At 43.1% G+C, this 27,708-nt stretch overlaps 1 protein-coding gene and 1 pseudogene across 1 annotated transcript; one reads left to right on the top strand and one right to left on the bottom strand.

Moving 5' to 3' along the window:
* Positions 1-288: 288 nt before the first annotated feature.
* Zc2hc1b (zinc finger C2HC-type containing 1B) lies at positions 289-27,708 on the top strand. The gene is made up of 7 exons (XM_045158501.1): positions 289-334; positions 1,948-2,009; positions 5,478-5,597; positions 6,555-6,693; positions 21,480-21,619; positions 24,316-24,424; positions 27,677-27,708. The coding sequence occupies exons 1-7, from the start codon at positions 289-291 to the stop codon at positions 27,706-27,708; spliced, it is 648 nt and encodes a 215-aa protein (XP_045014436.1).
* On the bottom strand, positions 14,909-20,906 carry LOC105944736 (annotated as a pseudogene).

The following is a 27,708-nucleotide window of genomic DNA, read 5'->3' as shown; positions in this document are numbered from 1 at the left end:
CTCTCCTTTTTTTCTATGGACCCATGTGTGGTTGCTTTCAGTACAGTTATATAAGAAGATATTTATTTATTGAAAGCATGATAATCTCCATTTTAAGGTGGTTTTATGAGCATATATTAATTACACATAATAGTAGCTTTCGTATGATTCTCATACATATGATAGATTTTCATTACATTCACCCCCTAACCCCACTCCCATTGCTCTCCTTCTTCCCAACTAGTCCCCCCCCCGTTTCTGGGGGGAGAGATAAACCCTTCAAGTTTAGTTAGGCCTGCTTAAAGGAACATGGATGAGGAATTATGTCCAGGAGCACGGATGACTTACCATGGCTGTACCACTGAAGAAAATCTCTCCCTCCCCTCGCAACCACTAAGGGGGTACAGATGCTCAGGGAGGGGTGGGCCCACACAAACCTCTCCCCACTAGCAATCCTTACCTGCCTCTAACTCTTCAGAGAGCGGTGGGGCCTCGTGACAGCTTGTAGACAGGCCCGTTCCTGTGTAGGCCTTCTTCCAGTAGTGATGGCTGCTGAGAGTTCTCAGAAGACAGCACCCCTTCCTGTAGCTTACCCTCTTCCTGTCCCCCCATCCTCCATGTTCCTTGAGCTCTAGAACGGCTGAGGTTGATGTCCCCTTACAGCTGTGCATTCAACAGTCAGCTTATTCTCAGCCCTTTGACCAGCTGTGAGTCTAACTTAACTGCTGCCAGCTGCCAAAGGAAGTTTCTCGGACCAAAGATGACTGCACCAATAAGCTATGGGCATAAACATAAACGTTTAGACGGCAATTTCACATGCGTATCATATCCATACAACCAAACAACAGTAGTAGCTTCCCCACTGAGGCCTGTGACCTCCCCAGCCACAGACTTACGGTGGTCTTACAGTACCAGACATGAAAACCAGACATGTGGAATGGGCATGAAACCCAATCACAAACCAGTTGGTTATCCACATAACAGTCATTCCACCATTGCACTGCTAGGCGTTTCGTGCCTGGCAGTGAGTAATACAGCACGCATGTGCTACAGCTGAATTAGACAAGATTGCTGAGAATTTTTCTCCCCCAGCAGCCTGAATAGCACTGTCCAGTACTTTGAAATCCAGCCAGCAAAGAAGCAGCCTCCTGCTCAGGCCCACCTTCACATTCAGTTCTCAGTGCCCTGCACCCCAAGCGTGTGGGGGTCTTTAGCAATAGGGTCTTACCATCCAGTTCTGGCAGACAACCAAAAACAGTGGCAATAGCCTGCATCATTTAGGGGGAGCCTCAGGGTCCAAGGTAGCCCAGCCCTGGCACTGGGATAGGAACTCAGTTCTGTGTCATGTGTACTTTCAACTAGTACTTATTACACCCTTGTCTATGGCTTAGACACTTTGAGGCATTAGTGTTGTCGTAGGTACAGTCTTCATCTTCAGCCCACAGGAACCCCCCAAAAATCACTGAATAATTTATGACCTTATGTTTTGTGTATGTGTGTATATATATATTGTTTTGGTTTGTTTTTTTGAGGTAGAGCCTGACTCCAGCCCAGGCTGACCTGGAATTCACTATGTAGTCCCAGGGTGGCCTCGAACTCATGGCGATCCTCCTCTCTCTGCCTCCTGAGTGCTGGGATTAAAGGAGTGTGCCACCACGCCCAGCTTTTGTGCTTATATTTAATGCATAGCTCTTGGTCACTTCATTTGCATACTAAATCAAATAATTATAGTTTGGGCACCTAAAAGTTATAGAATTTACTGGTATGGTATGGTGAGGTGAGAAGTTTAAATGGACTTGGAGGAGCGACGGTGAGTTTGCAAAGGATGGTCCTAAGAGAAGGAAGCCATTGGTGGGGCAGGAAAACTGTAAGGCTATCAGGCGATTGAGGTCATCTCCAGCCAGTGATTTCTCCTCGGCCAGGCAATTCCGTGAAACTTCACATAATGTGCTCTTGAATCTCACGCAGATGGCAATCAGGAGTTATTTCCCTGTGAAGACTGTGGAAGACGCTTTGCAGCAGATGTTCTGGTAAACATAAAGACATTCTGTAGACGTGTTTCATTGGAGTTAAATGAACTGTCAAGTCAATGAGGAGGCTGTGGTGCCAAGATTAAAGACAGATGTGGAGGAGAGACGAGAAGTACATAGCCTGTGGCTGCCAGGCCCGGAGGACACTGAGGCAGACTGATGTTGCCACGTTCGAAAGTGACCCTATTAACCATGATCCTCCTAAAAGCATGCCAGATGGAATGGTCTTGGCGCAGTCAATCATCCCTTGAGAAGTTCTGGCTCTTCCGCTTTTTCTTTAAGCATCAAAAATTCAAATTTCAAGGCCAAAACACCAGGGAAATTAGCTAGTCGAGAGGAATGAGCATTGAATTTCAGGCATCTGGAAACTTGGCTTTGAGCCCCAAATTTGTCACTAATTCTGACAAGTCCTTTAACCTTCCTGTTTTCTCCTTTGCCACGTATATATGAACTCTCCAATTTCAGGGGGATTTTTTGTACCATTGGAACAAAATAATACCCGGATGCAAGGCCCGTTCCAAGATCTAATTGTTGTCCAGATTCAAACTGCATGTCAAGTCCGTTGGTCAACGGCTTTCATGTTGAATACAAGTTTGGATTATTTACAAGCTAAGTTCTCAAGCAGATGGTAGGACCCCAGTACTATAAACAGATTCCCAAGAAAAAAGATATTTATTATTTTTATTGTTATTGTTATTTTTATTTATTAGAGACAGAGAGAGAGAAAGAAATAAGACTAGCCACTGCAAATGAACTCCAAATGCATGTGCCACCATGTGCATCTGGCTTATGTGGGACCTGGAGAATCGAACCTGGGTCCTTAGGCTTCACAGGCATGTACCTTAACCACTAAGCCATCTCTCCATCCCAAAAGAAGATTTTTTAAGAAGAAAATCTAAAGTGATAAGGCACACATTTAGACATTTTAATTATTTATTTATTTGAGAGAGAGAGAGAAAGAGGCAGATAGAGAGATAGGCAAACAGACTGGGTGCACCAGGGCATCTAGCTGCTGCAAATGAACTACAGACGCATGCGCCACCTTGTGAATCTGGCTTTATGTACTGGGGTATCTAACCTGGATCCTTTAGCTTTACTAGCAAATGTCTTCACTGCTGAGCCTTCTCTCCAGCCCCCATTTAGACACTTTAAATCAAGGAAGTTAACATTTAATTTATAAGATTTAGACTACAAGCCTAACTACATTTGGGAACTCATAAAGGATACTAAAGTTTCTATTTTTCTGGAAATTTTTTGTCTTTAATTTTTTAAAATATTTTATTTATTTGCTTCAGAGGAAGAGATAGAGAAAGAGGCAGAGAGAGGGGGAAAGAGAGATAGAGAGAAAAAACCAGCACACCAGGACCTCTAGTCACTCCAAATAAACTACAGATGCATGCACCACTTTTTGTAGCTGGCCTATGAGTGTACTTAGAAATTGAACCTGGATCCTTAGGCTTCACAGACAAATGACTTAACCTCTAAGCCATCTCTCGAGCCCAATTTTTTTTTTTTATTTGCAAATAGAGAGGGAGAATGGGTACATCTGACTACTGTGAACAAACTCCAGAAGCACCACTGTGCACATCTGGCTTTACACGGGTACTAGAGAATCAAACCCTGGCTATCAGGCTTTGCAAGCAAATACCTTTAAGCACTGAGTAAGCCATCTCCCCAGCCCTGCCTGGGAAATTTTACAAATAAAGTTATTTGCCCCAGTGGACTGTGGTTAGAACCTCCTGAATCCATGGGGCTTGGTGAGGTCTCAAGTTGCTTGCTATGGTCCAGTAACCCGCCTGCACGCCACCTTTGTCAGCTCAGAGCTGCACCCCAGAGAGAATGTTGTGAACCCAGCAGAGATACTTCTGGCCCAAGATCATCAAATGTCAAGTATGTCCTGGGGACTCGAGAGTTTCCCGTCCTAAGCCCATCTCTGTGCTCTAGGTAACATTTGATCTAGTGACCCGACATCTTCCCTTGAGTTTACCATGGGTGGCTTGACCTTAAGGACACCAGCTTTTCTAGAGCCTCTGCTTCAGTAGGTCTAGACAGAGCAGTCTTCTAGTTGCTGTGTGTTATATACTCACCCACAAAAAAAAAAAAAAAAAGATGCAAATGTAATTGTATAAAGGCCACTAACTCACTGCATTGATGACTGTGATACACAGCACAGCTCTGCATTACCCAGTTTTTGTTAAATATTTTATTTATTTGTTTGCAAGGTGAAAAAGAGAGAAAGAGAGAGAAAATGGGCATGCCAGTGTCTCCAGCCACTGCAAATGGATCCCAGATGCATGCATCACTTTGCGTCTGGCTTTACCTGGGTCTTGAGGAATCAAATCCAGGTCATTAGGCATTGCGGGCAAGCGCCTTAGCCACTGAGCCATCTCGCCAGCCCTGCATTCCCAAGTTTTTGTGTGTCGTAAGTGTTGAGTATTTGAAGGACAGTGAGATGGGGTGAAAGGTATAGTTCCTAAGTTTTGGTGTCAGATATCTAAACTCAAATTTGAAGTCAGTCTCTCTAGCCATTTATGTTTAGCTTTCTGTCACTATAACAAAATGCCTGAGATAATCACCTTATAATAAGAAAGGGTTTATTTTGTCTAACAATTTTGGTTCCAATTTATGACCCTGCTGCTCTGATCCTGTGAGGAAAGAGCTTATTGTGACAGTAAAAGTATGTCTAGGAGAGAAACCTTTCACCTTAGAACCAGTAAGCAAAAGTAAGTGATGAGGAAGGGAGCGGAGTGCCACAGTTCTCTTAAAGGGCACACCCTCAATATCCTAAAGTCCTCCCGCTAAGGACTCATCTCCTGCTTATGAGTCTCATACAGGATCCCAGGAAGCCTAGGCTGACCTTACACTCAAAATCCTCCTGCCTGGCCCTCCCAAGTACTGGGATTACAGGCCTGTGGCATCCTTCCCAGCTAAGACCTTATCTTTTTAAAAATGTTTTTAATGTGTGTGGCCATGTTTGGATTTTGTGTGAGTCCAAACCAGCACCCTCTCTGTCCTTTTAATATTTTTACTTATATATTTGAAAGCAGAGAGACAGAGAGAGAGAATGAGTGCACCACTGCCTGTATCCACTGCAAATGAACTCCAGATGCACGTGCCACTTTCTTCATCTGGCTTTACGTGCATACTGGGGAATTGAACCCAGGTTGTTAAGCTTTTCAGGCAACTGCATTAACCACTGAGCAATCTCTCCAGCCCCTGAGACCTCATCTTTCAACGTTTCCAAAGCTATAGAAGCTGTCAAGGGCTTTTTACTGTCTTTGCATAAGTACAGACTGTAGTTAAGTGTGTAACATGGTGAGGAGAGCCACAGTGGATTTGCCCTGCTGTGCTGTGGAGAAGGGACTAAGTTCTGAAAGAACTACTCAGTCACTGCTGCGGGTGCTAAGTACCTAGTCATTAACACTTCGTGTATTTTCAAAATTGCAATGCTTGGCCTTTCTTGTTTAGGAAAGACATGCACCAATATGTAGAAAACTCTTCAACAAAAAGCGCAAACCTTTCAATTCTTTGAAGCAAAGATTACAGGGCACTGACATTCCTACTGTGAGGAGGGCTCCTCAAGCTAAGGTATATTGAGGGCTTCTTTACTTGTCTTCATAGGGTAAGTATGTGGAAACCCACTCCTGGGCTCTCTGGCTTCATTTTTGCTCGATAAGGCAATGTAATGTCAGTTAAGCCTAATCCACCTTTACTGTTTTCTGTCTAATTTTACTTAAGAGTTCCAAATAAATTTCAGATACTTTCCAGATGTGGCAAAAGAATCTTGTTTATATTCTCATTAGGGTGGTTTTAACTCTAGAAATTAACTTGGAAAGGAAGGCTTTTTTTCCCCCCACTTTTGGATAGGATTTTGCTGTGCCGTTCAGGCTGGCCTTGAACTCACTATGTAGCCCAACAAGCCACAGACTCATAATCCTCCTGCCTCAGCTTGACCAGGCTGAGATTGCCTGCATCTGCTTACACACCCAGCCTGAGAAAGTTACTTTTCAATCATGTATATTTGTCTTCCCCTGAAATTTCCTAGGTACATTGTTGTTCTGATTTTTATTTTGTATTTTTCCTCTCTGTTGTGACTTTAAATGTTTATTGCTCTAATTTCCACACTTCTTTGAATAGTTCTTTCAGGAGAAAAAAAAAAAAAAACAACTCTCCTTTCTCTCCTAATCAAACAGTCCCATTTTCTGTAAATTCAAAATTTTTTTATTTTTATTTATTTTTTATTTATTTGAGAGCGACAGACACAGAGAGAGAAAGACAGATAGAGGGAGAGAGAGAGAATGGGCGCGCCAGGGCTTCCAGCCTCTGCAAACGAACTCCAGACGCGTGCGCCCCCTTGTGCATCTGGCTAACGTGGGACCTGGGGAACCGAGCTTCGAACCGGGGTCCTTAGGCTTCACAGGCAAGCGCTTAACCGCTAAGCCATCTCTCCAGCCCTGTAAATTCAAATTTTAACTGAAAAAAAAAAAAAAGCCAGCTGAGTGGTATGTCGTCTGTGGTGGTGTATGTTGGTTTTATCTCCTATAGTCTCAACGTGTGAGGAAATCTAACTGGAGAAAACAGCACGAGGAGTTCATTAGTGCAATCCGGGCAGCCAAGCTCTGTACCCTAGCCATGAAAGAAGGCCGGTCTCTTCCACCTCCTCCTGCTCCAACCATCAACCCAGGTGTGTGCACATTTGCCTTGCTTTTGAGGCTAGGATTGACTTTTGGCCAAATTCTGTGCTTCTTCATGCTAGAAATGACAGTTGGGATTCCATAGAAGTAAACCAACTTTTCAAGGCCGGATTTCACGTGAGTCCAGGATGACCTGGAACTTATTTTGTAGTCTCAGGCTGGCCTTGAACTTACAGCAATCCTCCTACTTCTGCCTCCTGAGTGCTGGGATTAAAGACATGCACTACTGTGCTTGGCTCAGTGGTGCATTATTTACATTTCTAAGTAATTTTAAAAACATTTTCATGGGCTGGCGAGGATGGCTTAGTGGTTAAGGCACTTGCCTGCAAAGCCTGTCCACATCCCATGTAAGCCAGACGCACAAAGGTGAGGCGAGCAGAAGGTCACACATGCCCACTAGGTGGTACAAGCGCCTGGAGTCCGATCGCAGTGGCTGAGGCCCTGGAGTGCCAACTCTCTCTCTCTGTCGCTCTCTCTCTACCTCTCACTTGCTCTCTCTAAAAACATTTTTTACATTCATTTATTTGTGGGCAGAGAAAAAAAAGAATGATTATACCTTGCTCCTGCAAATGAACTCTAGATGCATGCAACCACTTTGTGCATCCGGGTGTTGGGGAACTGAACCCAGGCCGGTAGGTTTTGAGAGCAAGCACCCTTAACCATTGAGCAATCTCCCCAGCCCCATAGAAGTGATTTTATCAGTTGTATTAGGAAATATATGTAGCATGTATTACCCTTTTTTTTTTTCCAACTTAACATAGGTTTTTGTGTTCCCTCCTCTGTCAACATGAGACACCATCAGGTCCTCCCAGGAGCATTGCATGACTATAGGAGACAGCATTCTCGCCATCAGGGCCACTGTATACCCGAAAGGGGTATCTATTATGCACACGATAGCTGAGAAATAAGCTATGAAGAGCTTATGAAGTTATGAAGCATGTCCGTCATAGTTCTACAGGGCCCAGTAGCTGCAGCTCTTTTTTTTTTTTTCCAGGTGATACCCTTATCACAAAAGCTAACTCTTTTAAGTTGTATAAATCAGATGACCCAAAACTTTATGCTACTCCAAGCCTTCTATTTTGAAAGGTCTCAAATCTATAGAAAATTAGAATAATTCAGCGATCCTCTGCATGCATTCTGCTGAAATGGGATGTTGACATTGTTGCTAGTCTCTCTTGTCCCCTCCCCCAGCCACGTCTCACTCAATATCTGTGGAACTATTAAAGGGTAAGTTTCAAGTGTTGTGAACACTTTGCCCTTAACTATTTTAATGTTTGCCTCTGAAGCATTATTGCATTTTCCTGTATAACTGTAGTACTGTTATCACATTTAAAATACAGATTCACTTTTTCCCAGTTATCTTTAAAATGTCTTTTAGAGCCTGCCCCTTACCTCCTTCCAGTCAATGTTTACAAGTGGCCTTTTGTACTCTTTTCAGACATTTTCAGTCTGCTTCTACACCCTTACCAAGCCATCCATATTTTAGAATGTCACACTTTCTTTTTTTTTAAGTTTTTGTTGTTGTTGTTGATTTATTTATATTTGAGAGCAACAGACATAGAGAGAAAGAGGCAGAGAGAGAGAGAGAGAATGGGCGCACCAGGGCTTCCAGCCTCTGCAAACAAACTCCAGATGCATGCGCCCCCTTGTGCATCTGGCTAACGTGGGACCTGGGGAACCGAGCCTCGAACCGGGGTCCTTAGGCTTCACAGGCAAGTGCTTAACCACTAAGCCATCTCTCCAGCCCAAGAATGTCACACTTTCTATATTCATCGTCTCATTTAGTCACATTGCTGTTTTTCTTCCATCCATCTTTCTCTAAAGTGGAGGGTAGGGCCAGTGGCTCAGTTGGATTAACTTTAATCATTTATCAAATATATGACTTGCAAATATTTCCCATGCTTTGCACAATCTTTTGCCTCTCTTGATAGTAGCCTTTAATTAAAGCACAGAAAGTTTTCATTATTCCTACAGCTGTTCATGTTTTTGGCGTCATAGGCAAAAAAAAAAAAAAAAAAAAAATTCAGCGCCAAGTTTAATGCCCACCTGCTGCCCCTTGAGATTTCGTTTTTGGAGGGGGGGTTGTGGAAACAGAGTCTCTCATGTAGCCTGGGATGGCCTCAAACTTCTTTGTAACCCAGGATGCCTTTGAATACCTGAGCCTCCTGACTCCACCCCCACCCCCAGGGGCTGAGATCACTCCCACAATTTCTTCTTCTATAGTTTTAGTTCTGCTGTTTAGGTTTTTGATTCATTTTGAGTTCACATTTGTGTTTGATGAAAGGTAAGACTTTTCCTCTCTTCCTCTTTCTCGCAAATAAATAAAACATTTAAAAAATTATATAAAAAAGAGCTGGAGAGTGGCAGTTCTGGAATAACTTCTTACCAGGTACAGATGAATAAGGCTTAGTTCTTTCAGAAATTTTACTTCTCTCCTAGTTTCTTACTAAAACAACTGGAATTAGGAATAATAAATACTGTAAATTAAAACAAAAACTATGGGCCAAAGTCTCCCTGTGTATAAGCGTGTGTCCATAGATGAACCTTACTCAGCACCTAGACTGTAACAGCCCCTACATTTGAATAGTAGTTGCTATTGTGTCGAAATGAGAAATCCCTTCCATCTTTGCTAGTTTATTCATTCTAACCACATGTGTCAATATCAGTTCCTCGAAATGTTTGTACTGAAGAATTTTTCACATGACCGCCCTGAGTGAGATTGACCCACATTTGAAAGACCAGCATTCTACTAAGAGGGAATTTTTGAGGGCGTGTCCTTTATTACCTTCAATTTTTTCCCATTATCTATTATTTATTTCAGTTGGTTCATTTTGCGTTCATAACGTGTAACCTCATGAGAAGTTTGGGTATAGCCTTAGAGTTTGTGGTGATACTCTGATGGAGATAGAGACCTTTGTGCCCTATCTGTGAGTATGTGGACTAAAAGTGAATGCACTGCCAATGGCAAAAAAGAAAAGTACCAAAACAATGGCGAGTCTGCACTGTCCTGGCTGCCCAGGATAAATCAGTCTCGGGAGACATTTCTAAGAGTAAAGTTCCTGCTTCTGCCCTATTACAGCTGCCACATTCCGCCTCACAGGGCTGCTGGGAACTAAACTTCCATTGCTTGTGTCCATGGCGATCCAGCCCTCATCTTCTTTTCTTCGGGTGTAGTGTCCTTGAGGAGTTGGTAACTATGGTAAAAGGACCCAGACTGTTCTTGTACTCATTACTCTCCCAGGGAAATGATTACCAATGAAAAGCTGGCATTAAAGATAGGATCCAAAACATCAATATGTATGTACAAAATGTAAAAAAAAAAAAAAATTATGATTTCCTGCCACTTAAAGCAACTATCTAAACCCAGCACATACCTAAGTCCTGTGTTCCAGACTTCCTAAGAAAGAGCTGCTCTTTAAAGTGGGGTCATCCCTCACCTGGAAGTTCTGCAGGCAAGACTGGCCTCAGGGTGCTCATTTCTTTAAAGCTTCATGTGGTGTCCAGCCCTGGAGCAAGTAGACCAGCAATAGGGCCAAGACAGGTACAAAGGACTTGATAACATACTTTTCTCTACACCAAGTGGAGATATCTGAAGCTAGACCTTGGCTGCTAAAGATTGGTACCAATGCTACCAGGCTTTAATTTGAGAAAAGATGAAATGCATTAAATATGTATATTTAGTTGCAGTAAAAGATAAAATTCTTACAGAAATAAGTCAAGAATCAAAAATATATTACTTATCTGAAAAGTAAAACATTTTCTCTAAAAAAGAAAAAAAAAAAAAAAGCTGGAGAGATGGCTCAGCAGTTAAGGCACTTGTCTACAAAATTCAACGACCCAGATTTGATTCTCCAGTACCCACGTAAAGTGAAATGCACAAGACAAGGTGGCGCGTGTGCCTGGAGGGTTTTTCTTTTTCTTTTTTTTTTTGCAGTAGCCAGAAGCCCTGGCATGTCCATTCTATCCCCCCCCCCCACCAACCGCCCCAGCCCCTTTTTCTCTCTCTCATAAGTAAATAAATATTTTAAATTTATTTTTTTAAATTAATTGTTTATTTGAGAGCTACAGACACAGAGAGAAAGACAGAGGGAGAGAGAGAGAATGGGCGCGCCAGGGCTTCCAGCCTCTGCAAACGAACTCCAGACGCGTGCGTCCCCTTGTGCATCTGGCTAACGTGGGACCTGGGGAACCGAGCCTCGAACCGGGGTCCTTAGGCTTCACAGGCAAGCACTTAACCGCTAAGCCATCTCTCCAGCCCTTAAATTTATTTTTAAAAAAAGAAGTGGAAGGTTTCACTTTATTCTTCATTTAGTCGATTTTTATATATATTTTTAATTTGTTTGGGAGCTATTATAGTTATCTTCACGTTGCTGGCACACCTGACCAGCAGCAACTGACTGGAGGGAAGGATTTATTCTGGCTTAGAGTCTTGAGGGGAAGCTCCATGATGGCAGGAGAAAGATGGCATGAGCAGAGGCTGGACATCACCTCTGCCACAGCAAGTGGAAAAGCAGCAAGAGAGTGAGCTGAGCTCTCACTGGCAAGCTAGGGGGCTAATAAAACTCCAGGTCCATCCCCAGCAACACACCTCCCCCAGCGAGGCCCCACCTCCTCCAGCAACACACCTCCCCCAGCGAGGCTCCACCTCCTCCAGCAACACACCTCCCCCAGCGAGGCTCCACCTCCTCCAGCAACACACCTCCCCCAGCGAGGCTCCACCTCCTCCAGCAACACACCTCCCCCAGCGAGGCTCCACTTCCCAAATTGCCATCAGCTGGGAACCAGCATTCAAAACACATGAGTTTATGAGGGAGCATCTTCTCCAAATTGCCACAGGAGCAGAGAAACGGGGGGCATGTGAGGGATGCATGGGCCAGTTTGTGCATCTTGTTTTACATGGGTACTGGGAAATGGAACCTGGGCTGGCAAGTTTCACAAGCAAACACTTTTTGCAACTGAGTCATCTCAGCCCTTTTCCCTTTATTCTTTTATATACAGATAGTCAGTTTCCTCAGCTCCATTTGTTGGGGGAGGAGGAAAGCATCCTTGAGGGTGGTGTGGAATGAATTTGGTAAAAGTGCTTGATATACTGGATCAAAAACATCATTGTGAAACACATTGCATTATACAATAAATATACACAAATAAAAATAAATAAATAAAATCAATGACCATCCTTCTGCCTTTAATGGCCTCAACACGCTTTTCTTTCCCTACCTTTTCTTCCTTCCTTTCATTTCCTTTTTTTGTTTGCTTGTTTGCTTGTTTTTTTTGTTTGTTGTTTTTTTGAGGTAGGATCTCACTCTAGCCCAGGTGGCCTTGAACTCATGGCGATCCTCCTACCTCTGCCTCCCAAGTGCTGGGATTAAAGGAATGCACCACCACACCTGACCTCTTTTTTCTTTTTCTTTTTATTCTGACATGTACCCCAGGCTTGTCTTCTACATCTTCTTGTCCCCATCATCCTGGGATTGTAGATATGTATCACTGCACCACACTCAGTTTATATGGTGCTGAGAATCAAACCTGGGCCTTTGTGCATGCTAAGCAAGTACTCTATTGACTGAGCTACATACCCAGCCCCAGGAAAAAGATAGTCTGACCAACCAGTAATGCTGGAACAACTGGATATATATATATGGGGAAAGTGAACATTGCTTTGTACATTATATATAGCAATTAATTCAAAGTGGGTCATTGAGTGCTGCAGCTATAAAAATTTCATCAAAAAAATTGGTCAATGGGCTGGAGACATAGCTTAGTGGTTAAGGTGCTTGCCTGCAAAGCCAAAGAACCTTGGTTCAATTCCCCAGGACCCACGTTAGCCACATGCAGAAGGTGGCACATGTGTCTGGAGTTCATTTGCAGTGGCTGGAGGCCCTGGCATGCCCATTCTCTCTCTCCCTCACTTTCTGTCTCTCTCAGTCTCTTTCTCTCTCTCAAATAAATAAATATATTTTTTAAAAAATAAAGATCAACAGAAACTTCTTAGATGAACTAATAATGTTTTTTGTTTTATTTTACTGATTTTATAATTTTTTTCTGAACACTTTATTTTTTTAAAACTTTTAAAATTAGATAGAAAGAGAGAGAAAATGGGCATGCTAGGGCCTCTAGCCATTGCAAACAAACTCCAGACATATGCACCACCATGTGTGTGTGGGTCATGTGGGCACTGGGGAATCAAACCTGGGTCTTTAAGCTTCACAGGCAAATGCCTTAACATCTAAGTCATCTCTCCAGCCCTGTTTTATAATTTTACATCCATTATTTTCTTCTTCTTATTATTATTTTTTTTTCAAAGTAGGGTTTCACTCTAGCTCAGGGTGACCTAGAATTCACTATGTAGTCTCAGGGTGGCCTCGAAGTCATGGCAATCCTCCTACCTCTGCCTTCCAAGTGCTGGGATTAAAGGTGTGTGCCACCATGCCCAGCCCTATTTTCTTATTTCTGTAAACAAATACCTGACCAGAAGTAACTTATGGGAAAAGTGAGGTTTGTTTGGCTTGCAGTTATAGAGGGTAAGGTCCATCATGGTTGGGAAGGCTTGGCTGGACACAGCAGGAAGCCAGCATCACACTGCATCCCAGTCAGGAAGCGCAGAGGCACAACAGGATGAAGAGCCAGGAGAAAAAGCCTCAAGGCCTGCCCTCAATGACGCTTCTTTTAGCAAGGCTCCATCTTGCCCTGTCTGTGCAACTGGGGATCAAGTGGTCATACACATGAGTCTATGAGGGACATTTACAGTCAAACCACCCCAAATCCAGACATTTAAAAGACTCATCCCTGTCACCTTTCCTTACCTCTCCACTCCTGCTAAATCCCTTCTTCCCAACTGGTCCTCTTCCTACTTTCATGGGTGTTTTTGTTTGCTTGTTTTGGGGTGACCCACTGAGATGGCTAGGCTGGAGAGATGGCTTAGTGGTGAAAGTGCTTGCCTGCAAAACCTAAAGCTCCAGAGTCAATTCCCCAGCACCTGTGTAGGCCAGATGCACATGGCGGCACATGCATCTGGAGTTTGTTTGCAGTGGCCAGAGGCTGTGGCATGCCCATTCTCATTCTCTCTCTCTAACAAATAAATAAAAATAAAATATTTTTTTTTTAAAAATCACAATGGCTGCATTAGCACACGCGGAAGGAGCATGGGCTACTTGCCAGTGTCTGGTCACTAAGGAACATGAGTTCCCCTCCCCCAACAAACATGAATTACCAATTGCTTCTCTGAGAGGGAGGGATCTCATGAGCCCCTCCCCCATCCACAATGGACAGTGGACAGACTCAGTCTTGTGCAGGAAACCACAGCTGCTGTGAGCTCATGACTGTAAATGGTCCTCAGGCCCAAAAGGTAGTGTTCCATGGTACTCTCAGGCTCTGACATTTTTTTTTTCACAGTCTCTTTCACAGTGTTCCCTGAGCCTCAGAGGAGGTGACATAGATGTCTCCTTTACAGTGGAACGTACAATGGTCACTTGTTCCCAGTACTGGGGCAAGTTATGCATTGCTTCATCACCTCTGCCCACTGCAAAAAAAAAAAGGAAGCAGCTGTGATGGAGACCAGAAGCACAGCTACTCTATGAGCATAAACAGATATTAGAAAGCAGTGTGACTACCTGTCTATTTAGCATAACAATAGTGGTGGCTTTCCCCCTAAGGCTAATGACCTCCTCAGTCATGGCCTTTTTGTTTTTAATGAAAGAATTTTTTAAACATTTTATTTATTTATTCATTTGACAGAGAAAGAGGGAGAGAGAGAGAATGGGCATGCCAGAGGCTCCAGCCACTGCAGATGACCTCCATCCACATGCGCCCCCTTGTGCATCTGGCTAACGTGGGTCCTGGGGAATCAAACCTGGGTCCTTTGGCTTTGCAGGCAAACACCTTAACTGCTAAGCCATCCCTCCAGCCTCCACCTTTTCTGGTTTTTTTTTTTTTTTTTTTTGAGCCTTTAAGTTTACTTTATGAGGTACAAGGAAAAACAGTTCTCTTTCATATTTTACACAACTATAGTAAAATAGTTGGGACTATAGAAGACTTGTAAGGGATTATATTTCTCAAGAATTGGGATCAAGCAAACAAGTTTTAACTCAATGACTTTTCCAGTTGAATCTTCCCTTATAATAGTAATAAGCTCCAATTAGTTATATAAGCTTCAGTGCCCAGTCTTATCATTGTTGCTGATGTGTAGACCTCTGAAGCGCTGCTATTTCAATCAATATCTACTAATTCCACCTCAAAAATGAGTTTTGCCTTTGGTGGAATTTTGGCATCAGGCTGGCCTTTCTTTCCATAAGCCCATTCTGGTTCAATCTCCAGTCGAGCCTTTTCTTCTTTACTCATTGTCCAGAGCGCTTCATCCCCGCCTCTGAAAACCTTGCCTACTCCAACCTTAAAACTTAAAGGCTTGGCATTTTTCTTTTTCTTTGAGCTTGTTGGAATATTGGCATCAAAACCAGTTCCATCCTGCAGTGTTCCTGCATACCAGAAGTGAACAACATCTCCCTTTTGGGAAAAGTTTGTTTTATCTCCTTTCTTAAGAAGAGATTTTGTAGATTTTGGCGGACCCTCATCCAGAGTCTCCTCAGACATCCTGTCTTTGGGTTTATCGTCACTAAACTTCACATTTTTCACTTACTCAGACACTTTACTTAACACTTTTTACTTACTTTCAAAAAGATGTTTATAGGCTGTAACCAAATGGTCCTTCTTAGCTGTTTGAGCTACATTTTTAATGTTTCCTAGTAATTTATGCTGTGCAAAAAACGGAGCTGCACCGTGATCCTGCAGAAACTTGATAAGGTCCTGCCTGGGCAGCTGTTGGCTGCTCAGCTGCTAAGCCATCTTCCCCAGCTGCCAGGCATGACCTTTTGACCGGGTTTACAGTACAAGACACGAGCTGCCTGCTGTGGAGGGGACCTCAGTCAGAAAGCAGTTGTTAAGTTCATTATAGCCATGCCACTGTTGCCCCGGTGGGCACATCTCCCCTAGCAAATGGGCTGTGGGGGCACACATGTCCACTACTGGTAACTTCTCTCTCCCAGCAGCCTGCATGAAATCCTTCTGGCTCCATGAACACAGGCCAGTGGGGAGGAAGCTGCCTGCTCGGATACAGCTAGATTTTTCTATGCTCTATACTCGCAATTTTTTTTTTTTTTAAAGGAACATGCTGGCACATGCTTGCAATCTTAGCACTCAAGAAGCTGAGGCAAGAGAATTTTCCAATTTCAAAGCCAGCCTGGGGATAGATAGCAAGAACCTATCTCAAAACAACCACAGCAAAGAATCGGACTTTACCAAAATTAAACATTCATTTTGACAGACACTGTTAAGAGAATCCAAAGGGAAGTGACAGGCTGGGAGCTGATATTTACAGTACACGTATCTGGTAATAGACTCCTGTTAAGCACATAGAGAGAACTCTTGCAACTCACTAAGAAAAGGAAAAGAAATGTACTTGGACATGTCACAAGATAATAACTGAGAAGGACATAAAAAGAAACAACATTATTTTCATCAGGGAAATGCAAATTAAGACCACAATGAAATACCACTACATAGTCCATCTGAATGGCTAAAATTAAAGCCTGACAGTGCGCATGTTGGCCAGGACACAGAGCAGCTGAAGTCTGCGCCGCTGTCCTGGGGAAGCTAGACCGCACGCCCGGCGCAGGCATTTCCTTAGGCATGTCACCTGTGCAGCAGTTCCCCGCTAGAATTTACGGGAATAAATAAATAAATCAATAATGTGTCCACAAGACGTGAACGTGCATGCCTTCATTCACATAGCATAAACTGGAAATCACTGAAAGTGCTCGTCAACCAGCAAACAGGTTAGCAAATTATTGACTATATTTTACAACTGGAATCTACTCAGCAGTCAAAGGGAAGTGCTACAGCTACACGTGTGGCGCGCTGCATTATCTACCGCAGAGAGTTGTGGAACTAGTAACTTACCTAGTGTGACGGGGAAGCAGGTCATTGGCTGGAAGGGGCTGCGTTTGGGAAACTGCCTGAAATGGGGCCTGAGAGAAGGTTTTTTTTTTTTGTTTGTTTGTTTTGTGAAGTGACAAAAGTTTTCTACATTTTAATTAGGGAGGTTACACAAATACATATATTTGTTGAGACTCACTGAACTGTCCATTTTAAAGAGATGCAGCTTATTGTGTGTAAATTCCTCCAAAAAGTTCATTTAAAAAGTATCAGAGCCAGGTGTGGTGGCGCACGCCTTTAATCCCAGCACTTAGGAAGCAGAGGTAGGTGGATTGCCGTGAGTTCGAGGCCACCCTGAGACTACATAGTGAGTTCCAGGTCAGCCTGGAGTAAAGTGAATCCCTACCTGGAAAAACAAACAAACAAAAAAAGTATCAGAACAAGGGCTGAAGAAATGGCTCAGCAGTTAAGGCATTTTCCTGCAAACTCTAAAGACCAGGCTTTGATTCCCCACTACCTACCTAAAGCCAGACATGCAAAGTAGCGCATGTATCCTGAGTTAATTTGCAGTGGTCACAGGCCCTAATGCGCCCATTCTCTCTCTTTCTCTCTTCTTTCTCTCTCTCTGCTTGCAAATAAAAAAAAATAATTTTTAAAAATAAAAAGTATCAAAAAGCCACAATGTAATCACACTATAAAGAGCATTGAAAAAAAAAATCAAATAATCTACACTTCTATGCCAGAAAATAACCTTACTAATAGCTTTACTTTGAGTGGTACTAATAAAAATGTAACTTAAAATAATGTAATATCTTAAGTTCTTCAGCACAAAGATCTATGTCTACCATTTCAGTCATATACAAGTACTTTGTCAACCAGTTTCATGGAACAAAACCTGTCTTTTATGAGTAATTGCTTCGTTTTAAAAAGGGATTCAGTGGAGGGAGAACAAAGGAGGTTGGTAGGAAGGGATTATGATCATTGTATATTGTCTGTGTATATATATTGTGCGTGTGGAGGTTGTCAACAAAAAGGGTAAAAAAAAAGAAATTAGATAGGCCACAAATAAATAACTTAATGATGTACCTTAAGGCCTTGGGCAAAAGAAAAGAAATAGCTTCATTTGAAGATCAGAAGCTACAAGGTGATAACTGCCTTATGGTCCTTTAATCAAGTAAGGGAAAGCATGTCAGCTGTTGTGCAATGTGTATTTCTTTCTCGGCTCAGTTGGATCTAAAATGTGGGTATTATTTTTAAGATGCCCCTTGCAGGACCTTACCACATGTTTCATTTATTTGTCTTCATTTCAGATTTTTATGCTAAAATATAGTTTTATAATTAAATTCCTTTCTATGCCCTTAACAATGCTTTGATACAAGAAAAATGATGATATACAATAGCATATTTTCATAACAATTTGATTATTTTGTTTGTGCATGGATTTTATATCAGCACTGAATTCTTCGGAATATGTACTAGAAAATTTTTATGTACACACAACAAAGTTGAGTTATATATGTAAGATGGCTTAATATGCATGAGCTTGCAAGTCATTTTCTTTTATTTGTCAGCATGAGTCCATATTTTTCTGACTCAGTTTTCATAACATCTACATATTTATTGTAGTTCTTACTGATCGAACCAAATCTGCCACAGATTCAATTTTCCAAGATACTGTAATACTTTATAAAGACAGTGATGTAACAGTAGCTATGACTGGAATTGTTTAGGGAAGAGTGGGCACTTGGTAATCATTTCATAGGGTGACAGAGGGTCTCAATACAATACTTACATTTTTTCAATAATGTTTGTTCTCTTGTTTTCCTATTTTAATTTTAAATGAGGTCAGACCACCTTATTCTTCAAGAACCCACACGTAGTCCAACGTTTGAAATCACTGTGTGCTGTCTAATGGTTAGCACTCTGGCCTTTGAAGTCATTATTTATTGAAATAAGTAGGAGATAGTGACTTTCATGGAAACATTATTGGTAGGGGAAAAGAGGTGACTCCATTTGACGTTAGGACATGTTGCTTGGTCCTATCATGTTTATATGATTGCTACAGAAAAAAATAAGTTTCTATCCTCTGAGTATTGGAAATTCAACACGAGTGCAACCAGCAACCCTAAGTGCTCAGACTCAGGACCTTCCACCAACACCCCTCTCTTATGGCTGCACTTCTGAGCTCTCCTGAGGAACCTTGGGAGCCGAGGGCTCCCTCCTCTCACAGCCTAAATCCCACCACATGGAAATTCTCTGCTTGTCTCATCGTGCCGAAGATTTTGGTTGTCAGGGAAATATATTTCAAACGTGTCACCTCCATGATGACCTATGGTGCCGAACCTGGCGGCAGAGGGTGAGCGGACAAGCGGAATTCAACTCAGCATTCACGCGGTCATCTCGGCCAGACTCGGGCTAAGACTTGACTTTCCCACCGGTGAAACCGAGAAATAAGCACCGAGCTGAACGCCAAGTTTTAGATGGTTTAGCCGTAGCCTCGTAAACGAGTTTCTGAAAGACCCTGGAACTTTCTATGTTCACTTTTTCTAAGCATCTGCACTCCTGTTGGGTGGTTAGAAACACAACCTCGTGGGCCCAGTACCCTGATAGCAAGAGGTAGCATTTGTCACATCACAGTATGTCCCACCCCTTGGACTTGTGTGGATTATCTAGTTACCTTTCATAACGACCTGATGAAAGGGGTGATGTGGATGTACTGAGGAGATTCAGTAACCTGCCCAGGTTCGCACACATAGAAAGCAAAGAACGTGGACTCAAAACCAGTTAGTCAGGCTCCAAAACCTAACCCGTTCATCATTTCTCAATTCCATCCAGTGGTGGTGTACTTTTAAAGGCATGTATCACTGTGTGAAATTCTAATTTTTTTTTTTTTTGGAGGTAGGGTTCCACCCTAGCCCAGGCTGACCTGGAATTCACTCTGTAGTTTCAGGGTGGCTTCGAACTCACAATGATCCTCCTACCTCTGCCTCTGCTGAAAGGTGTGCGCCACCATGCCCAGCTAATTTGTTTTTTATTTCTTATTCGAACACTTTTTCCTTGATGGTAGAGACACTGCATATTCACATAAAAAGCAGCGTGTGGCCTATGGCAGGTGTTAATGATTCACTCATACTGCCTTCCAGAACGTGAAATGCAGGCTAAGGCTCAGGTGAACAATGCTTGCATTTTAGAAGTATTCATTTGATTGTCACTTGTTCAAACAAAGAAACTTCCCAAACTGTTTCAGAAGATGCCTTAAAAAAAAAAAAAAAAAAAACTCTTCACTTTGAAGATATTATAGATATCATTGCTTTCGTTAGTTACTTGTACATGTGGGGATTTTGACTGCATGCTAATCTAAACATCCATCCTAAGTTTAAGGTTGATGTAACTCAGACCTTTCTGGGAGAAAGATATTTTTTCCCCCCTTTGGTCTTTCAAGGTAGGATCTTGCTCTAGCCCAGGAAAAAAATCCGCCTTTGATGTCACTCATAGTCACATAGTTATCCCTCAAAGGTACCTAAGTCAGAGCAAATCTCACCCTAATCCTCATGTTCTTAGAGCAGGACAGTCTCCCCGCCCAGCTCTGCTCTGAGCAGCTCTACATTCCTAAAAGACCTCAAATCTTCTTATTTCCCATGTATTTCGTTGGACAAATGTGTATGATAATTGCCAATGAAAGACAATTAAAAAAAATCTAATTATATAACTTTAAAGAATGACAACCTGGGCTGGAGGGATATCTCAGCAGTTAAGGCACTGGACTGCAAAGCCAAAGGACCCAGGTTCGATTCCCCAGGACCCAAGTTAGCCAGATGCACAAGGGGGCGCATGCATCTGGAGTTCGTTTGCAGTGCCTGGAAGCCCTGGCACACTCATTTTCTCTCTCTCTCTCTCTATAAATAAATAAATTTTTTTTTAAAAACAGGATGACCACTTGACAAGGTGTAGAGAGCTACAGAGGCTTCAGGTCCACCACGCTGCGTCACTGGAAGCTGAAGCGACTTTCCCATCCCCAATTCTCGTTCTTTCTTCAGTTTTGAGACCCCTGTGCCCCCCCAACACCTTTTATCCTTTTCCTTCCTGAGTATATTGTCTGCCACTGCAAAGACAGCCTTCCTGTTGGTAACACTGGCCTCAACTTCCATCCCCCAAGCCCTCACTTTTGAACCAAATCATTTCTCTCTGTAACCCTGTAGCTGCTGTATTCCCCCAGTACCATAGCCTTGGCGTTTTCTGTATCTTCTATGCTCTTCTCAGCCCGAAATACCAACATGCTGTGATTCCAAGACACGGGATTTACTAAATTCGGCGAAGTGAGAAGTTCCTAAGTTTGATTCATCTATTTTTTTTTTATAAAAATGATACCATGCAATTATTTAAGGGGTTATTCTTAATTTAAATAAGCGTCAAGGGAGTCTTTCCCTCCTCTATCTTTTTAAGTTTTTTAAATTTTTATTTATTTGTTTGAGAGAGTGAGAGAGGGAAAGAGGCAGAGAGAGAGATAATGGGCGCACCATGGCCTCCAGCCACTGCAAATGAATTCCAGATGCGTGTGCCAATTTGTGCAGCTTGCTTTATGTGGGTACTGGGGAGTCAAACCTAGGCCAGGAGGCTTTACAAGGAAACAAGCAAGCACCTTTAACCCTTGAGCCATCTCCCCAACCCTTCCCTAACTTTTACTTAAGCTTTTGTATGCCTCCTCTTTCAGAATAGGCTGTTTCAAACCAGTCTGAGAGCTTGTTCTTTCATGCTGACGCAGAATTTATGCTCTACTTGTTTCATATAGTTCCATTCCATAGATGCTGTCGAAGTGTTAACTGCCATGTGTTGGTATATTCACATCCAGATTATATTCAATGTCCATACTGTATGAGGAGGTTTAACGAAAATGCTGCCAGCCGACATATTAATTTCTGCAAGGATCAGTCCTCTCGCCGTGTCTTTGATGCAGCCCAAACAGCAGCCAGATTGGCATCCAGAGCTCAGGTAAGTATCTCTTACCCAGGTACTGTCTTTGTGTCCTTGCATTCCAAGGGAAAGTAGGTAGAATTTGCCAGGAAACCACAGCTGTCCATTCTAAGAAGTGTAAGGTTCAAGAGAACTGGTAACTATCACTCATCTCTGAAAGAGCCATCCCCTTCTAGTTAGCAGTGCCTCTGGATATTGCAGGAAAAAATAAATAAATAAATAAATAAATAAATAGATAGACACAGACAGACAGACAGACAGACAGACAGACAGACAGACAGACAGATAGATAGATAGATAGATAGATAGATAGATAGATAGATAGATAGATAGATTATGGGTCTGGGGAGATAGCTTAGGGGTTAAGGCACTCAAAGGTGAGGCCAGTGCAAGGTCGCACATGCCCACTAGGTGGCACGAGCATCTCAAATTCGACCATAGCGGCTTGGGGCCCTGGCACCGCCAATTCTCAATCTCTCCAAAAAGATATTATGAAAGTGATTGAAGCTTTTGAGGATGAGCTTTGATAGAAAAAAAAAAAAAGTATTTCTGTGCATTCTGCTAATGTCCTATCTATTCAATGGCAATTGCCAGACTAGCCCACCCAGAAAAGAACTGCGACTCAGTGAAACTCTTCTGGGAAGGGGAATTGTCACCAGGAAGATGCCCATGGAATTATATTCTGATCTATAGAAAAGAGATGTGGCAAGTTTTATTCAAAATCACAGGACAGAGCTGGAGGGATGGCTTAGCAGTTAAGGCGTTTGCCTGCAAAGCCAAAGGACCGAAGCTCGACTCCCCAGGACCCACGTGAGCCAGATGCACAAGGGGGCGCACGTGTCTGGAGTTCCTTTGCAGTGGCTGGAGGCCCTGGTGCACCCATTCTCTCCCTCCCTCCCTCTCTCTCTCTCTCTCTCCCTCTTTATCTGCCAAATAAAGAAGAATAAATAAGATATTTTTAAATCACAGGACAATCAAGTTAAAGTGGTACATGAGTGAATGGGAGAAAGGAGAAGTAACCCCATGATGCATACAATAAATACAGTTTTGGAGAGTTAGTCTTTTCAGCTGAGCTGGTGGGAGAAGCAATGCAAAGGTCCAGAGAGGATTCTGCCCTCAGCCATGAGGGTTTGACTTTTAATGCTGTGCCTAATAATTTGGAGGAAGTCCTCTGAGACTTCACCTGGAAGAGGCATTTGATCACGTGTAACTTGCTGGGCTGTTTGGAGTACTATAGAAAATATAGGTGGTGAGATCCCTGACACTTAGGGGCTCTATATTCCCCAGCCCTCCTCCCTCCTGCCCTCCAATGGCCTTTTACTCTTGGGAGGGCTGATAACACAATTCCAAAAGCCTAAGACTGCTGTGGGCTCAAATCCAACCTAAGTTTAGAAATATTCGCCAGTTCAACTCTACCTTACACAGCAATAGAGGACAAGTGACATTTCTACACATGGTCTGTCTAGACTATGAGGTTTGCCAGTATTGGTCAACGCCAAAGAGGACACAGGGAAACAGCAGCTGACGGACGTGTTTCTTATTTGTGAAGAAGGCCGGCTGGCTGCCCTGAGTGTAACCAGCGACTTGGACTGGATCCTTGTTTTCCAGAACTGAGTGGGGACTGGGGTCACAGAAGAGAAAATGCTCGCTCTCTGAATTCCCTTGCTCACAGTTGAGTCTGTCCAAGTGGCTGTGTGCGTGTGCCCCCGAGTGCTAGGGACACCACTCAGAGGCCTTGTCTGGTGGCAAAGTGTGTTCAGAATGGAACGAGAAGGGAGGGGTTTGTTTCAGTCTTGTTAATGGCATAGTTCAAATCGGTTTCTGGTTTGGGGAGATGGCTTAGCAGCAGTTAAGGTGCTTGCCTATGAAGTCTAAGGACCCAGATTTGATTCCCCAGGACCCATATAAGCCAGATACACAGGTGGCACATGCATCTGAAGGTTGTTTGCCATGGGTGGCGGTCCTGGTACACCCATTCTCTCTCTCCCCCTCTTTCTCCCTCTTAAATAAATAAATAAATAAATAAATAAATAAATAAATAAATGTTTCCACTGTTAAACATAATCAACTTTTAAAATGCACCAGACCCTTAACCAAAAGAGACCAATGTAGGCCTTTAAAAATCATCGTTTTTTGCTTGGATGAGAATGTGATCTGTCCGCTAGAACCTCAGCCTCACAGCTAACCTCACGCAGGTGAGGAGTCTAGCTCAAGTAGCGGGTTCTCATGATACAGTATTTGCCACGGGCCTGGAGCTAAAAGGTGATTCTCAGGAAGCGTTGGTCCTTGTTTTGTCTTCCTTGAACGGCTCCACAGGGTTGGGATGCTTTGGAATGGTGGAATTCCATGCGTAGAACATGTGCTGTCTGCCTGCTCTGTTCTTGCGAGAAAACAAAATTATCTTCAAGTATAAAGAAAAATAAAGTGCTCTATAACGATATCTTCGTTGACAGTAAGTGATTTCTTATGTCTCCTCACAACTGATTTTGTAGGATAAACACACCACAAACAACCTCAAGGGCTTGCTTAGGGAACAAAAGCTCCAAAGTCCAGCTATGGCCTTGAGCACTAGCAGAATGACAGGGCCCACCTTGAGGTACATGGGGCAGGGCTGTCCCTGTGAGGACTCTAATCTGCTTCTGATTGGCTGGAAACAACTTAATCTCCTACAGGGCACCTAATGTTACAGTGCTGTGCGGTTGCTGTTTCTGCAGGCTAGGGCACAGGCAAGTCCCCCAAAAGAACCAACTGTTACCAGTGCTGTGAGATCTCTGCTACAGAACAAAGTCCTGGAAGCGACGAAAGAAGTCTTGACAAAGCCAGGTAAGTCCAAGTCCCCTCCAGCTCCCAAGTGACAGGTCAGAGGCAGCCGTTCTGGCATGGTGAGCCACCAGTAGCCAGGAAATGCTAAAATGACATCCCATGTTGCTAAAAAAGACATGTGGGTTTGTTTGAGGTTAAAGCTCATTTGCCAAGAGGGAATATTTCTTAATTTATCACGATTACACAACTTTGACCATGTGCAAAGTCCTGTTTGATTACCACAGCGGGAGTCAGCAACCATGGTTCTCCAGCCCATTAAGACAGTAAAGAGACTGGACAATAGAAGACCAACATTCCTTAACGCAGTGTTTAAAAAAAGTTAAAGGGGAGACAGGGAGCATTTCCATTCTAGAGATAATTATTTTTTAATATATTTTATTTATTTATTTGAGAAAGAAGAGGGGGGAGAGACAGAGAGAGAATGGGTGGACCAGGGCCTCCAGCCATTGCAGACAAACTCCAGATGCATGCGCCCCCTTGAGCATCTGGCTTACGTGGGTCCTGGGAATCGAACCAAGGTCCTTTGGCTTTGCAGGCAAATGCCTTAACTGCTAAGCCATCTCTCCAGCCCCTAGAGATAGTTCTTTAGACAAGGCATAACCACGGTGACCATGTTGACCTATTTGATGTGACCCTCCCAGTGACCATAGTTTACAGCATTACCAGAGGTTGAATAAGAACAGCCTATAAAGTACAGCACCAAAAGGCTGCATTATCATTTTTTCAACTCCTCAAAAATGACTTTCATGGGACAAAATTAATTGATATTCTTTCAAATTCCTTATAGGGCTGGAGAGATGGCTTATTGGTTAAGGCACTTGCTTGCAAAACCAAAAGACCCAGGTTTGATTCCCCAGTAGCCACATAAAGCCAGAGGCACGAGGTGGTACAAGCATCTGGAGTTCGTTTGCAGGGGCTGGAGGTCCTGACGTGCCCAATACCTCTCAAATGTATAAACAATTGTTAAATGTCCTTGTTGTTCTGTAAACCCAAGTCATTGAGTCTTGTTTCTTTGGTTGTATTTTAGCAACAAAACTGTTTGTATACTTTTAATTAATTAATTTTATTAAAATATTTTATTTATTTATTTGAGATGGAGGGAGAGAGAGAAGAAAAGGTAGAGCGAGGGAGAGAGAGAATGGGCACACCAGAGCCTCCAGCCACTGCAAATGAACTCCAGATGCATGCGCCACCTTATGCATCTGGCTTACATGGGCACTGTGGAGTTGAACATGCGTCCTTAGGTTTCACAGTCAAGTGCCTTAGCTGCCAGGACATCTCTCCAGCCCTTAATTATTATTTTTTTTTATTTTTCTACTTTTTACTAAAATAAAATGCTCATAATAGTTTCCTCCTTAACCATTTGAAGGTGTACAATCCAGTATAATCAGCTCATTAGAAATATTGTACCACCACAGTCACCACCCATATCTCTGGAGATTGTGTCCCCAGTACTAGAGATTGAAGCCAGGGCTTCAGTCAGGGCTAGGTAAGTTTTACTGTGCAGCTACATCCCCATCCCATTATTTATTTGAGAGTGACAGGCAGAGAGAGGAAGAAGCAGAGAGAGAGAGAGAGAGAATGGGTGGGCCAGGGCCTCCAGCCACTGTAAACGAACTCCAGACGCACGCTCCCCCTTGTGCATCTGGCTAACGTGCTGGGGAATTGAGCCTCGAACCAGGGTCTTTAGGCTTCACAGGCAAGCATTTAACCACTAAGCCATCTCTCCAGCCCCCCCCCATCCAATTTTTAATTTAGGGGTTGAGGTAGAATCCCATTAAGTTGCAAAGACTAACCTTGAACTCATTCTGTAGCCCAGGCAGGCCTTATCTTTGGATTCCTCCTGCTTTAGCCTTCTTAGTAGCTCAGTTTATAAGATGCATCTTACAAAACTGAAACTACCCATTAAAGAGTAACTCCATATTCCCTCCTTCCCAGCCCTGGCAGTCATTGTTCTCCTTTCTGTCTCAATGATCTTAGCTACTCTTAATTCCATGCAGTGTAATGTCCTTGAGGTTCATCCATGCTGTATACGCCAGATTTTCTTCCTTGTCAAGGCTGATGACATCGTTGTGTGCATATAAAATATCATGCACATCTATTGTCCAGCAGTGTGTGTCAGGTGGTCCACATTTTAGCTATCTGGAGTGCTGCTCCTGCAACCACAGATCCCACATTCAAAGCTCTTCTTCAGTTCCTTGAGACCCAACTTGCAGTTACTTTGGGTACATTCCCAGGGTATGCTAGTGAATTATCTTCCCACTGAGCAGGCTTCATATCCTATCAGAGAGCAGTTGATTAACCCCCCCCAAAAAAAACGTACAAGCTATTCTTGTACCAGGAAGGCCACCTCCCGCTTCTGCCGCCATGCCTCCCCCAACAATGATGAAACTGTATATCCTTGAACCATGAGTCCATTTAAATTCATCCTTCTTTCAATCGATTTGTCAGGTATTCTTTCAGAGTAATGAGAAAAGTAACTAAAACAAGTGGCCTCACAGAGTCCCACATATCTTGTGACCAAAAGCAGCTTGTGTGAGGGAGGGGTTCATTTTGGTGTATACACTCAGGGGGGAGCTCCATGATGGTGGGGGAAAGGATGGCATGAGCAGAGGCTGGACGTCACCCGCGCCACAGCAGGTGGAACCCAGCAGCAGGAGAGTGAGCCAAACACTGTCAAAGAGAAGTGGCCATAAGACCCCCAAGCCTGCCTTCAACAACACGCCTCCCCCAGCGTGGCTCCAATTCCCAACTTGTCACCAGCTAGGGATTAGCATTCAGAACACCTGAGTTTTGGGGGACATCTGACTCAAACCACTGCGGCTCCCTTAAGCTCTGCTCCACAGTCTTTGTGCTTCTGTCACTGAGACTTGATCATTTCTATCGTCCCATCTGCAAATTCACTGGCTCTTTCTACTACCTGCTTAAATGTTCTCTTGAATCCTTCTAGTGAATTCTTCATTTCAGTTATGTTTTTTAGTTCAAGAGTTTACTTCTGTTTTATTTATTTTTTAAGAACTCTATCTTTTGGTGGATACATCCATTTTGTTCATAGAACATTTTCTCGGCTTTCTCCAGCTCTTCCTTTGGGTCTTTGGACGTCATTAAGACAGTTATTTGGGTCTTTGTTGACTACATTGATCTGGTGTGTCATCGGATCTTTTTCAGGAACACTTTCTATTGATTTCCTTTTTCTTTTGAATGAGTCACACTTTCTTATTTCTCTGTGTGCCTTGTGATTTTTCTTGTTAGAAACGGAGCATCCAAATCTAATAATGAAGTAA

Source organism: Jaculus jaculus, chromosome 9 (assembly GCF_020740685.1).
Source record: "Jaculus jaculus isolate mJacJac1 chromosome 9, mJacJac1.mat.Y.cur, whole genome shotgun sequence".
In the NCBI taxonomy this organism is placed as follows: domain Eukaryota; kingdom Metazoa; phylum Chordata; class Mammalia; order Rodentia; family Dipodidae; genus Jaculus; species Jaculus jaculus.
Note: the sequence above shows the minus strand (reverse complement) of the source record. Positions and strands in the feature narration are given on the sequence as shown.